The sequence below is a fragment of the Puma concolor genome, chromosome A2 (assembly GCF_028749965.1).
Source record: "Puma concolor isolate L17-30 chromosome A2, mPumCon1.1.hap2, whole genome shotgun sequence".
Taxonomy (NCBI): Eukaryota; Metazoa; Chordata; class Mammalia; order Carnivora; family Felidae; genus Puma; species Puma concolor.
Genome location: NC_141668.1, coordinates 29,971,191 through 29,986,094, shown reverse-complemented (window position 1 = coordinate 29,986,094; position 14,904 = coordinate 29,971,191). Strand labels below are relative to the sequence as shown.

The following is a 14,904-nucleotide window of genomic DNA, read 5'->3' as shown; positions in this document are numbered from 1 at the left end:
TAGACATTGTGGTTAAATATGAATTAGGAAATGTAGCTTAGTTCTTTGGCTTTCTAGTAGGATATTTTGGAAATGAAATTGGATAGGAGAATGAAATTAGTTGAAAGAGTCGAGACTGAAATTTTCAGACTAATACCTATAATATTTATTTTGTGTCTACTATATGTGCACTATTATGGTGTTCAATCCTCACCACCAATGACACTGTATGTACTATTATTTTCCTTCCTTTATAGATGAAGAACCTAAAGTTCACAGGGGTCAAGCTACTGTCAAAGGTCAAGTTGCAAGTGGCAGAGACAGATGTGAATCTCTCTGGCATCACAGTCCATGTTAATAATTACTAAAAATCACACCTCTCTTACTATAACGGAGGTTCTTGACCTGCCATCCTAAATCTGATGTCTATGGGGAGTCTAATATTACACACAATTTCATATTAATGTGGATTTCCCCCTCCAGCAAAACAGTTAACAGTTTTATCAGAGACTGAAAAGGATGAACAACAAAGAAAGGTAAGATGTAACAGAGCAGAGTGAGGAACAAAACCGAAAGAGTAAGTTTTTTAGTTAAAAAAATTAAAAATGTTTGAGAGAGAGAGAGAGAGAAAGAGGGGACAAGGAACAGGGGAGGGGCAGAGAGGGAGGGATAGAGAATCCCAAGCAGGTTCCATGCTGTCAGTGCAGAGCCCGACCCAGGGCTCAAACTCATGAACTGTGAGATCATGACCTGAGCTGAAATCAAGAGTCGGACGCTTAACCGACCAAGCCACCTGGGTGCCCCAAGAGTAATTTTTTTTAAAAACAAAGATAAATGTAAAGACATGGATTTAGGTTTAAGCCTACAAGTACATAATAGTGATGTCCTGGAACGAGGGCAGTAAAAGGATCTGGAGTTTTAAGTTACATTAAGTTTGCAATGTATCACAGGGTGACTGAGTTCCTTGGCAAGTTAGAGCAGCATGAGCTGCACAAAGACAGGGCAGAGGGACAGCACCTCTCCTGGGGGTCTGGGTTACTCAGGCCACGTTGTGAGCACCGTGCTCTTCACAGCACCACACTCCAGAGCAATACTGAAACACGGACTGAGGTCTATGCAGAGGAAGGTGGTAAGAGTGGTAATGGGCACAGAAACACTATCATGCGAGAAAGGACTGAATGACGTAGCAATAATGGCTCAGAGAAGAAAACACACAATAGTACAAGGCTGTTACATCGATCACGTAGAACAAGTCAGAAGCAGAGGGGAGGGGGCGACAGAGATCAACTTGGTCTATAATGGGAAGAACAGGATAGAACAGGTAATTGGTGACCTGTGATCACTGCAAGTGTTGAAGCAAAGGCCGTCAGTAGTAACCAAACTTGGGTTTAAGGGTACTTTAAAAAGAATCATCATAAGAAAGGCCTAGGAATCTGTGTGTTAAGAAATGTCCCCATAAAGTTCTGATGTAAAACTAGGTTTGTTCTGGCTTCTAGAAGACCATGTACCAGAAAAGTTGTAGAAGTTGTTATTGCATTGGAAAGAAATGTCTCAATAGAGGACCTTTACAACCTCCTAAATTTCTAAGTACTGAGAGAGCAACCCATACCACACAGCAATATTACACCATCATTACGGAAGTGAATCCCTCTTAGGCAAACAAAACTGTCAGAATGCATATTAGTAGAAGCCTTAACATAGCATGATTCTTAGAATAATGGCACATTTCTAAGTTGTCTTTCAGAGATGCCAGTATTCTCAAGTGCTTTAGAAATGCTAACCTCTGAAGATTTTTTGATTCACAAGGTACAGCGAAGATGCCTATAATTATCAGTTCTTGATAAAAGCAGAAGGGTAGAAATAAGAGGAACTTCAGAGGCCAGTGGAGAAATCTGGGCATATTACTGGTTTCCCCCAGAACCCAGCTTGAAAAAGTCAGGGAGACTGAGAAAACATTAATGTTATCAATGTCAATCTTGTTCAGTGAATATGAGAGCTCTATAAATACACATTCACTCACACAACATTCTCTTCATCGACCTTCCCCTCCCCATTTCATATATGAAAGAAAACGCACGTGCTTACTGTCATTTCTGAGGAAATTATTAAGTAGTTGGAAAAGAGGAAAACTATCCCAGGAGTCTTGTGGTTGGGCCTCCAGTGCAGTATCCATATCCACTGTGAATAAAGCCCAAAATTTCTCTGCATGCTCTGCCAATAAATCAGGCCACCAGGCAAATGCCTATAAAAGGATAAATAAATAATGTAAAATTAGATTACTTCTTAGAAACACACACAAATACCCTGCCACCTGAAAACATGTCATTAAAAGTGAAATTGTAGAATGCTATAAAATAGGATATGTAACACATTTAAAAATAAGTCTACTCACAGAAAAAAGCGATAGTAGAAATACACAAAAACATTCATAAGTAGTTATACTTAAATTATGAAATAGATTTTTTGTTTTATATTTTCAAATGTTATATATTAAACGTGTATTTTTAAAGTGAAGTGATGTCATTTTGCATTTTAATTCTATTTTAGATTTCCTATTTCATTCAATGCCAAATTTGCTTATTTAAAATTTGTGCATAACATTTTTTCTCACATTTAAAAAATACTACTTTTTTATTTGTAGTACTTTAAAAAATAAATCTAGGGGCGCCTGGGTGGCGCAGTCGGTTAAGCGTCCGACTTCAGCCAGGTCACGATCTCGCGGTCCGTGAGTTCGAGCCCCGCGTCAGGCTCTGGGCTGATGGCTCAGAGCCTGGAGCCTGTTTCCGATTCTGTGTCTCCCTCTCTCTCTGCCCCTCCCCCGTTCATGCTCTGTCTCTCTCTGTCCCTAAAATAAATAAACGTTGAAAAAAAAAATTTAAAAAAAAAAATAAAAAATAAATCTAAGGTGTAAAGCTAAAATATACTTTCAAAGGGAGGGATTTCTTAACTCTGATGTTAATTAGGTGCTCCAATGGTCTTTGTCGTAACTAGTCTTCCATAGTCTCTCTGATGCCCAGCATTTTAATTTTGCAGGTCTTGGCATTGTATATATGACTATATATGTGAATATTTTAATTTCTGCCTCTGAATTAGACAGTAACACTACAAAGACAAGTCTGTATATGTTCTATTTATTATTTTATAGTCAGCTGGGCATTTTCTAGTGCCTTTTAGGTCATGGGAATATTCACTTTAAAAAAATCTGCTGTTTATCTGAGTGAAAATAATATTTACTTTCTAGAAAGTTCTTGAAAACCATGTGGTCTGACCATGGACCACAGCACCAAGACTGCCTGCCCATGGAATCCAGCAGCAGGCCCAATCTCCCATGGTCCCTACCAACCAGCCCACCAAGAATCTCTTAATGGGATGATTAGTGAAGGGTTTTCCCTGAGGAAGCCAGTCTGTAGAGACTACAAGAGATGGCTGCTTCTTCATACGTGCAGACACCAACACAAGTCTTTAAGGACCATGAAGAATCAAAGAAACATGATATCAACAAAAGAACAAAATAAAGATCCAGATCCTAAAGACATGGAGATTTGCAAAGTGCCTGAAAGAATACAAAGATATCATCTTAAAGAAGCTCAATGAGCTACGAGAGAACACAGATGAACAACTAAATAAATTCAGGAAAACATTAAAAAAATGAGAAGTTCAACAAAGAGACAGAAACCATAAGAACTAAACAAATATTTTAGAACTGAACAATGACTGAAAAATTCAACAGAGAGCTTCAACAGAGTTGATCAAGAAGAAAGAATCAAATCAATGAACTTGAAGACAAGTAATCTGAAGTTCTCCAGTCAGAGGAACAATAACAACAAAAGAATCAAACAAAGTGAAGAATGCCTACAGGATTTATGAGGTATCTTTGAATAAACCAGTGATAGATATTATGGGAGTCCCAAAGACAGGAGAGAAAGGGAAAGGGGCAGAAAGCCTTTTTAAAAGAAATGGTGGCTGCAGCACCTGGGTGGCTCAATCGGTTAAGTGTTCGACTTTGGCTCAAGTGATGATCTCAGTTTGTGGGTTCGAGCCCCATGTCAGGCTCTGCACTGACAGCTCAGAGCCCGGAGCCTGCTTCGGATTCTGTGTCTCCCTTTCTCTCTGCCCCTCCCCCACTTGCACTCTGTATCTCAAAAATAAATAAACATTTAAAAAAATTAAAAAAAAAAAGAAAAGAAAAGAAATAGTGGCTGAAAACCTCCCAAACCTGGGTAGGGAAATGGACATCCAGATTCATGAAACCTAAAGGACACCAAATTGCTTGACCTAAAAAAGTCCACACCAGGACACATTATAACTAAACTGTCAAAAGTCAAAGACAGAGAATTTTGAAAGCAGCAAGAGAAAAGTAATTCATCATATACACCCCCCACCACCTCACCAAAGCTATCAGATTTCTCAGCAGAAACCTTGGTGGCTTGGTGAGAGTGGTAAGATACATACAAATGCTAAAAACAAAACAAAACAAAAAAAAAACGCCAACCAAGAATACTCAGCAAACTTGTTCTTTAAAAATGAAGGACAAGACTTACCCAGACAAAAGCTGAAAAAGCTCATTACCACTAGACTTGCCTTTACAGATAAGTGCTAAAGGGCATTCTTCCAAATTGAAACAAAGGATGCTAAACATTAACACAAACATATATGAAAATATAGGGATGCCTGGGTAGTTGAACATCCTACTCTTGATTTCAGCTCAGGCCATGAACTTGTCATTTTGAGCTCAAGCCCTGCATTGGATTCTGCACTGATGGTGCGGAGCCTGCTTTGGATTCTCTCTCTCCCTCTCTTTCTCTACCCCTCCCCGGCTTGTGCTCTGTCTCTCAAGAAATAAATAAATAAATAAATAAATAAATAAATAAATATATATTGGAGCGTCTGAGTGGCTCGGTTGGTTAAGTGTCCCACTTTGGTTCAGGTCCTGATCTCACAGTTTGTGAGTTTGAGCCCCATGCCAGGCTCTGTGCTGACAGCTCAGAGCCTGGAACCTGCTTTAGATTCTGTGTCTCCCTCTCCCTCTGCCCCTCACTCACACACTGTCTCTCTCTGTCTCTTAAAAATGAATAAACATTAAACAACAACAACAACAACAAAAATATATGTGAAAATATAAATCTCACTGGTAAAGGTAAATACATAGACTAATAGTAATATAATACTATAATAGGGGTGAACAAATCACTTTTAATTCTACTATAAAATCTAAAAGAGAAAAGTATTTTTAAAAAAAATTTTTTTAATGTTTATTTTTGAGAGACAGAGAGAGAGAGAGACAGAGAGAGAGAGACAGAGCATGAGTGGGGGAGGTGCAGATAGGGTAACACAGAATCCGAAGCAGGCTCCAGGCTCTGAGCTGTCAGGGCAGAGCCTGACACGGGGCTTGAACCCACAAGCCGTGAGGTCATGATCTGGGCTGAAGTCAGACACTCAACCGACTGAGCCACCCAGGAACCCCAGGAAAGTATTTTTTTTAAAGAAAAAACCTCTGCAATTATTAGTTTATTAGTATCACCCAGGACTCAGATGTTCAGTATTTCTCCTGAAATTACACAAACAAATGCAAATTGAAAGAATCCAAGTCAAAATTATATAACAAAACAGCACTCCACCACAAAAGCCTGTAAAATTGCATACAAGAACACTATTTTAAAACACTGGCACTTTAAGAGAATGATAATCTCAAAAACCACAAAATTGCCAAGTTCTTCCCTAAACTGCTAAGTAGATAAATATGACTCTAATGAGTGAGTGTGGGTTTTATAAAGAAAAATCAAATCCAAATCAGATAACTCATACTGAAATACAAAGATTTAAGTGTCTACTTCCTTTAGGTCTATTTGATTTATATAAAGAAGCAAACTATGGTATAGATTTTAAATGTGCCATACATTTTAGAAGTTGGCCCGATGAATTAAAAATACCTTTAATGGAGCATCAAGCTTCCTAAGAAATCCTTATGTACATAAGTAGAAGGCATTTACAGTCAGCACTTTTTTTTCCCCCTAGAGCCTTTGCTAGATCTAATGTCAACAAAAATTTTAATATGGCAGTCTTGTATTTTAAGCTCACACTTTTGGGGATACATTCTCAGGTCTTCTTTAATGTGGGAACTACAAATTTAATACATAGTAAGGGGAGTTAAAGAACATAGAGTCCTCATGTAAACGATTAGAACATACTTTTCTCCTAGTCCTTCAAGGATAGACTATCAAAATGTTTGAGTCTATACTAATCCCATGCTTTGAAAAGACTGGTTACTCTGCTTTATAAATGTAACTGGGCTATGTGAAGTCTGATGTCAACTGATCAAGATGGTAAGTTTCAGTTACGGATAAAAACTGTCTGAATTCAACTTTTATTACCCTCCTCATGAGTATGAAGGGTGTTAACAAAAGGTTTTTACCATAAAAAAATTTTTAATAGTGACTATTACCAGAAAAATTTGTTAATGGATACACAGTATAGAAGAAGTTAATTCTCCCATCAATGGCATAACGTAGGTGTGTGTGAGTGGGGTAAGTAAAAGTGTAGTGTTTTAAATTTAAGTTGTTACCACTGTTAAAAGGTGTGGAGTCCAATTAAAAGGTAAATCCTTACCTAAGAATACTTACTTTAAGTATAAATGAATTAAACTCCCCAATCAAAAGACACAGACTGAATAAATGAATAAAAAAACGGGGCGCCTGGGTGGCTCAGTCGGTTGAGCGTCTGACTTCGGCTCAGGTCACGACCTCGCGGTATGTGAGTTCGAGCCCCACGTCGGGCTCTGTGCTGACTGCTCAGAGCCTGGAGCCTGTTTCAGATTCTGTGTCTCCCTCTCTCTCTGACCCTCCCCTGTTCATGCTCTGTCTCCCTCTGTCTCAAAAATAAATAAACGTTAAAAAAAAAATTTTTTTTTTTAAAAAGAGATCCAACTCTATGTTTATGAGACTTTAGATTTAAGGACACACATAGGCTGAACGTGAAGGTATTGTAAAAGATATTCCGTGCAAATGGTAACCAAAAGAGCAGGGGTGGTTATACTTACATTGAACAAACAGACTTTAAGTAAAAAACTGCCGTAAGAGAAAAAAAGTGGGTCACTATATAATGATTAAAGAGTCAATTTACTAACAAGAAAGAATAATTATAAATATATATGCACCCAAGCTCAGAGTACCTAAATATATAAAATAAACACTGACACTCTTAAGGGAGAAATAGAAAGCAATACAATTATATTCGGAGACTTTAAAGACTACACTTTCAATAATGAATAGATCTCTTCCACACAGAAAATTAATAAGGAAACAGCAGACTTGAATAACACTTTAGACCAAATGGACCTAAAAGAACATATAAAGAACATTCTACCCACCAGCCAGAGACTGCACATTCTTCTCAAGTACACACAGAACAATACCCAGGAGAGATCCCATACTAAGTCACAAAAAAATTCTTAACTTTTGAAATCACCCCAAGTATCTTTTCTTACAACAGTGGAAGGAGATCAGAAATCAGTAACAAAAGGAAGACAGAAAAATCACAAATATATGGAGATAAACAAGACACTCTTGAACAACCATTGGGTCAAACAAAAAATCATAAGGGAAATAGAAAATATATTGAGACAAACAAAAAATAAAAACACTATATACCAAAATTTATGGGATGCAGTAAAAGCAGTACTAAGAAGGAAGTTTACAGCAATAAACACCTATATTAAAAAAGTAGAAAGATCTCAAATAACAACCTCATGTCACACTTCAAGGAATTAGAAAAATAACTAAGTCTGAAGTTAGGAAAAAAACAAAATAATAAAGATTAGAGCTTAAATGAAATAGAAAATATGAAGTAATAGAAGATATCAATGATACTAAGTTAAATTTTTAAAAAGATAAACAATACCAAGAAAACTTTAGGCTAATAAAAAGACGATGCAAATAAAATCATAAATGAAAGAGAAGGCATTAAAACCAATGCCATGGGAATAAAAAAGATCAAAAGGGACTATTACCCAATGATATCTTGAATATTACACCAAAAGCACAGACAACAAAAGCAAAAATACATAAATAGGACTATATCAAACTAAAAAGCTGCTGCATGGCAAAGGAAACCATCAACAAAATGAAAAGGCAACTTATGGAACGGGAGAACATATTTGCAAAGAGTTTCTCTGATAAAGGGTTAATATCCAAAGTGTATAAAGAACGCTACAGCTCAATAGCATGAGAACCCAAATAATCTGATTAAAGGATGGGCGAAGACCTGAATGGACATTTCTCTGAAGAAGATTGACAAACAGCCAACAGCCATATGAAAAGGTCCTCAGCATCATTAATCATACTTTGATTTTCGAATGCAAATCAAAACTACAATGAGCTATCACCTCACACCTATCAGGATGGCTATTATTAAAAAAAAACACAAAAGATAAATTTTGTTGAAGATGTAGAGAAAGGAGAACTCTTGTATACTGTTGCTGAGAATGTAAATTGCTACTGCTATTATGATAAACAGTATGGAGATATCTCAACAAATTAAAAAAAGAAGTGCCACAGATCCAGTAATCCTATATCTGAGTATATCTAAAGGAATTGAAATCAGAATCTCAAAGAGATATCTGCATTGCCCTGTCCACTGAAGCATTATTCACAATAGCTAAGACATGGAAGCAATCTAAATGTCCACCAGCAGATGAATGGGTAAAGAAAATAGGGCATTGATATACAATGGAAATTCCTTTAAAAAGGAGGGAAATCATGCCATTTGCCACAACCTGGTTAAATCTAGAAGATCTTATGCTGAGTGAGATCTACGCTAGTCAAATCCTTAGAAGCAGAGTGTGGAGTGGTGGATTCAGACGCAGAACAGCTGGGCGGAGTGTGAATCAGGGATGCATTAGTGAAAGGTGCAAAGATTTCATTATACGAGATGAACAAGTCTTAGAGATCTACTGTGCAGTACAGTGCCTAGAGTTAACAGTGCTCTGTTACATACTCAACATTTTGCTTCGGGGCTAAATCTTGTGTTAAGTGCTCTTATCACACTCACACAAAAAAAATAATGTGGATTTGTCTGGCTACGGCATCTCAGTTCTGTTTTAATTTGCATTTCTCTAATAATGAATGGGTTTGAACATTTTTTCATATCCATAAGGGCTCTCTTTATACTGTTTTTAGTGAATTGTTTTTCAGGTCTTCCCCCCCTCCCCAGCCTAGAAAAAAAATTCTTTATTAAATAAAGTCTGTACTCAACGTGGAGCTTGAACTCACCACCCCAAGACCGAGAGCTGCATGCTCTATCTACTGAGCCAGCCAGGAGCCCCCTTTCTCCCCCTTTTAAAATTTACCTTTTGGTAGTGTGTTAACCAAATAGATACAAAATATTTACAACTCTGTGATACAGAAGTTTCCATTAGTTCCCAATTAGAATTAATCACTTAAAAAGGATTCATCATGGGGGTGCCTGGGTGGCTCAGTTGGTTAAGCCTCCAACCTCAGCTTAGGTCATGACCCCATGGTTCATGAGTTCGAGCCCCGTGCCAGGCTCTGTGCTGACAGCTCGGAGCCTGGAGCCTGCTTTGGGTTCTGTATCTCCTTTTCTCTCTACTCCTCCCATCTCTCTTTCTTTCTCAAAAATGAATAAACGTTAAAAAAAAAAAAAAAAAAAAAAGGATTCATCATGCTATAGCCAGAGAAGTCAACGTTTACTTTCAAGAACTTTCTAAGAACATGTGATACATGGTTGTAAAACTTCATTTAATTTCTTCAAATGTAAATTAGATTAAAACCACATTAAGTGTCAAACCACAAAACAAAATGGATTATAAAATATCAACCCATTGGGTATTTTCTTAAAAACTTGTATCACAAGATAATGTCCAATTTATTAATACAAGTATTATTTTAAATGTTTTATTTATTTTTGAGAGACATAGAGACAGAGTATGAGTGGGGGAGGGGCAGAGAGAGGGAGACACAGAATCTGAAGCAGGTTCCAGGCTCTGTCAGCACAGAGCCCAATGCGGGGCTCGAACTCACGAACCATGAGATCATGACCTGAGCCGAAGTCAGATGCTCAACTAACTGAGCCACCCAGGCGCCCCACAATTTATTAATACAAAACATCGCCATGTAATGAATTAATGGATGGCAAGTGTAAGAAAGCATTGCCTACAGGAAGAATACAAACAGATGTGAGAGTTAGGGACATTTAATGCCCAGCTTGGTGTTTAGGACTTGAACTTTGCTGCTACAAATATATAAACGTGAAAAACTGTTGGAAATGGTATGCTTTATGTCATGAGCTATTGCTCTTTCAAAATATTATCTTTGAATACTTCTTAACTATCTACTTAAGTGGGTATGTGACAGGGGCGCTTGCGTGGCTCAGTTAAACGTCCGACTTTGGCTCAGGTCATGATCTCATGGTTCGTGGGTTGGAGCCCCACATCTGGCTCTGTGCTGACAGCTCAGAGCCCGGAGCCTGTTTCAGATTCTGTGTCTCCCTCTCTCTCTGCCCCTCCCCCACTCACTCTCTGTCTCCCTCTGTCTCAGAAATAAACAAACATTAAAAAAAATGGGTATGTGACAAATAATATAAAAGTAAAAAATAAAACAGTGTCATTTCATTACATATGTCTTACTCCTATCTTTTAGAGCTACAGCAATGACTGACATAAGAGGAACTGGAGATTCCTGACTCTAGGTGCAGCAGGATAGAAACTCAAGCAAAAATGCGGTGCTGCAAAGAGGGACTTGTGGTCTTACTTGTAGTTCACAACCAGTACTTTCACAAAAGATTAAAATTTTTAATCTCAAAAGATTAAGAAAGTAACCATCATGTTATGTCAAGGATTGTTTCAAGGCTCAGAAAAATTTACAGAGCTCTTTTTAAAATGAACTTGGAAGACAAAGCCACGGTAGGGAATGAAATAAAATGGAACAGAATTTTATCTAAAAAAAAAAAAAAAGTAACTTCAGGATGGCAAGATTTTGCGATCAACTCACAATTTTCATTATTTTTACAGAAGTGTACTTCTGTGTCTCAAACTGTATTCCTGATGAATGTAAGCCAATCTGTGATGAACGCTTATTGTTCTCCTAAGATGACCAGAGAAAGCTTTAAGCAATCACAGTCTTTGAAAAGAAAAAGTAAGGGTCAAAGGCTGTTACCTTGAGAACAGGGTGGTTTCGACACCTACCCACTTACTTTTTTGCCATCCCCCTAGGTGGCAGTCATCCCACCGTGGACTGTAAGAAGAGAGGCTGTACGATGTCCTCCCTCAAGGACCACTTTACGGAGGATTGTGGAGGTTCCATGGCGTCAAGATCTCCACCAGGGAGGAGGAAACCCCACCCAGAAATGTAGCCATCTGAAGGGCACCAATCAAGTCATGATTACCTGGGTTACAGTTATCTTAGCATTAGAGCTAAGCCACTAATTTTTGTATATGAGATGACAGAGGCAGAAGGTAATGCTGAATTGTTTAAGAGGAAAATACAAAACTTGATTGTAATCCTTCAGCCATACCATTTCTACCAACATTCTAACAACAAAAAGATCTTATACAGTGAAAATGATGTATGTGACAAGGTGACAATACTTTGAAAGCTGTGTTTGTTTTCTAAGCATAGTTGAAAACAGTGCAGGTAAGAATGGACACTGAAACTAGAAGTGAGTACCAATCTTTTGCACTTAGTGGTGAGACTTGAGTGCTCATGGACAAATCAGTTCCCTCGGTGAATTTCCATTTCCTCTTCTGCAAATTGGCAATACTTCTCCTCACCTCCCTTATTTATTTTTTGAGAGAGAGAGAGAGAGAGACAGAGAGAGCGAGCGAGCACAAGCAAGCTTGGGAGGCACAGAGAGAGAGGGAGAGAGAGAATCCCAAGCAGGCTCCACACTCATCATGGAGCCTGATGTGGGGCTCGATCCCACAACCGTGAGATCATGACCTGAGCCAAAATCAAGAGTCAGATGTTTACTTGAGCCACCTAGGCGCCCCTATTATAAAGGCTTTTTATACATTATATTATTTGATCCTCAAAACAACCCTTCCAGAAGTAAATGGCATAATTATCCTTGCTTTCTATGTTAGCAAACACAGAGAGTTTACAGAACTTGCCCAAAGTCATACACTTCGTAGGTGTCAGGACAATAATTTGAATCTCAGTCAGCTGGAGTATAGAGACCAAGCTCTTACACATGTAGATGCTTCTTAATCAACAATACTTGTCCTCCTATCTGTAGGTCTATCATGTTGTGCAGATCAGACCACTGTTAATGTCTTCCGGTTTTTTCTTGCCAGAACATCTATTAATATTCCTTTATGTCTTTTCTAATTTATTTGAGGTCAGAAGCTTTTGATTAACTTTACCCTAAAAAATATAGTTAAAATTTATAATTTACAAAAAAAAAGATAACTACATAAATGAGCAAAAAACAGTGAATCTGATTTTGAAATGCACTATGTGCTCATTTTTTTTTCCTCAGGAAAAGATCAGTTTGCAATCCTGTATTTTATAGACAATCTTGAAAGCTCTGGAGACAAGTCTAGTGTCTGGAAGATCCCCCAGCCCCAACATACACATACACAGAGAACAATGTAACACTAAGGGGCCATATTCCAGAAACATGTACGCTCTTTTGAGGAACCAGTAGAATGGTCTAGAGGACGACACCTAAACCACTGTCAACCTAGCCATAGGTTTTTTATGGCTCTTTGGATTCAACAAAATCTCTCCCTCATTGGATTCATACATGAATATAAATATTGAAATAATCAAGAGAGAAAGCAAACTGAAAATATTTCAAAGCATATCTTAGGGGAAAGTACTTTTCAGAGGCAAGTACTACTCTTATTATTATATAGTATTATATATATTATATACACACAGTATTAAACATTACTAAATAATTAACAGACATTTTTGGTAGGCTATTGATGTTCATGGAATTCCATTTGAGAGTCACTGCAGCAAATGGAACTCTGTCTCTATAACTTTGCCATCTGAAAGCCACTTGCTGGTTATCTTCTTTCAAAATAAGGGACATTTGTTGGACCAGAGGCTAATCTAACCCAATAGTAAAACCACTCTAAAAAATGTTGGTTTATCTCACTGGCTATCGAGATACAAATACTACGTAATTAATACTAACTCAACGGTTGGGATTATTGTAGTTTAGTCAGTAGTCGGTAGGAAGCAGATCTCGTTCATGAACAAATAACCGTACTTTAAGATGCTCCTTGGATGTGCATGTTAGTGAGAAGAGTAGGGTCACACACAAAGCGGCAAAATAAATGGAGAAAAAAATCAAATACCCTCTCTCTTCACGTTAGAATCCATCCAGAAACATCATCTGGTTCAGATACTGATGTTCATATGAGTGAGTGTATGCACAAATACGTGTGTCCACCCTGAACTCCTTTCCTGTCCTGCCTCCGTTGCCGGAGGAAGAGCCTGGGACACAGCCAGCTGAAGCACAAGAAGAATCGCCGATGTGCAGTGAACTGAGAGCTATCTGTGCCACAAATACCAAATTACTGCCAACATCCTTTTTTCTTACAGTGTCCCTGATATGACGGACAATATTACATTTCGATGATTTCAGCGACCTTAAATCTAGATCCTGCTGTAATCATGAGCAACAAAGGAACAACCTGAGCTGTGCTTGCACTGATGATGTTTCTTCTCTCCTCCCATCTACTGATATTTTCAGTACTCCACTCCCTTAGGCAGAGTCCTAGGATCCACCAGACAGCCAGGAAAGGAAGAGAATGAATGGAAAGGGGCATCCCCAGGCTTGCACCATAATCATCCCCTCTGTATTGCCATCCCCGCTATGATGCCCGGTATGAAACTTGGCAGCAGACCAGGGTAAGACAACTATTCTGCCCCTCCAGTCAACGAGAAATAACAATGTGGTTCACTGCAAAGCACCCAGGTCTGCAGTCCCATCACTAACCACCTGTGCATTTCTGGCAAGTCGCTCAACCTTTCTGGGTCAGTTTTCTTATCAGTCAAATGGCACACGTGGAGACGGAGTGCTGGTGGGAGCCCAGGGCTTTCTCCTCAACATCTGGGTCCTCCCGGCATTGTCAAAGTGAGTGGCCTCTGGATGGACAGTTGACAGATCGGTTTGCCTACGTTTCTGGTCAGGCACAGTCTAGGCACTGGAATGTGGAGACAGCCTTAAAGATTTTCTGGAAAGGATCTTAAACTATCTTTTTAAAGAGAAAACAAGGTCAGAAATAAGGCCTCAAAAGAGAAGTGGAGAGGCCATCAGAGAGAAGGGAGGGCTGTTAAAAATGTGAAGAAGTGAAAACTGCTTGACTGGGAAATTGCTGATAGAAACCACCTCTTAGCCCTGAAACTAAATTGCCACTGTGATAGAGGTACAGTAAAGGTAAAAGAAGCCTACACAGGAGCCAATGGGAGGGCTCTGTGAGGCAGACACATTGACCTCCACCAAGGGAGCCAAGCAGGTGCTCGTGCGGAGTAAAGAGACTCCAATGTGAACACCCAGCAGAATAAAGATCAGTGCAGAGTGCAGTCTACTAACTTACTCTGGAAACGACGTTAGCATCAGACCAATTCTCTCCCCAATACTGTTCAAAGAAAAAGTTGCTCTGCTGGTTACAAAAAGAAAAAGGCGGGGTGGTGCCTGGCTGGCTCAGTCAGTAGGTCATGCAACTGCTGATCTCAGGGTTGTACATTTCAGTCCCACAATGGGTGTAGAGATTACTTAAAAGTAAAATAAAAATCTTTAAAAAAAAAAAAAAAGAAAGAAAGAAAAGAAAAAGGCAAAAAAAAAAAAAAGGATAAAACCAAATCATCAAAACCTTTTCAAAAACCTTACTTAGATGGCCAGCAGTAATTATGCACACAATTATTAAGACACATTTATAGAAACGATACAACCAAGATA

General features: G+C 38.5%; 1 protein-coding gene across 15 annotated transcripts in view; it reads right to left on the bottom strand.

Moving 5' to 3' along the window:
• Window positions 1-14,904, bottom strand: part of CADPS2 (calcium dependent secretion activator 2) — a 553,951-nt gene that overhangs the window by 79,689 nt on the left and 459,358 nt on the right. For all 15 annotated transcript variants that reach the window (XM_086691294.1, XM_086691303.1, XM_086691260.1 and 12 more), the window contains one exon: window positions 2,065-2,221. In XM_086691294.1, the coding sequence (XP_086547420.1) occupies window positions 2,065-2,221 (157 nt within the window). The remainder of the gene's footprint in view (window positions 1-2,064; window positions 2,222-14,904) is intronic.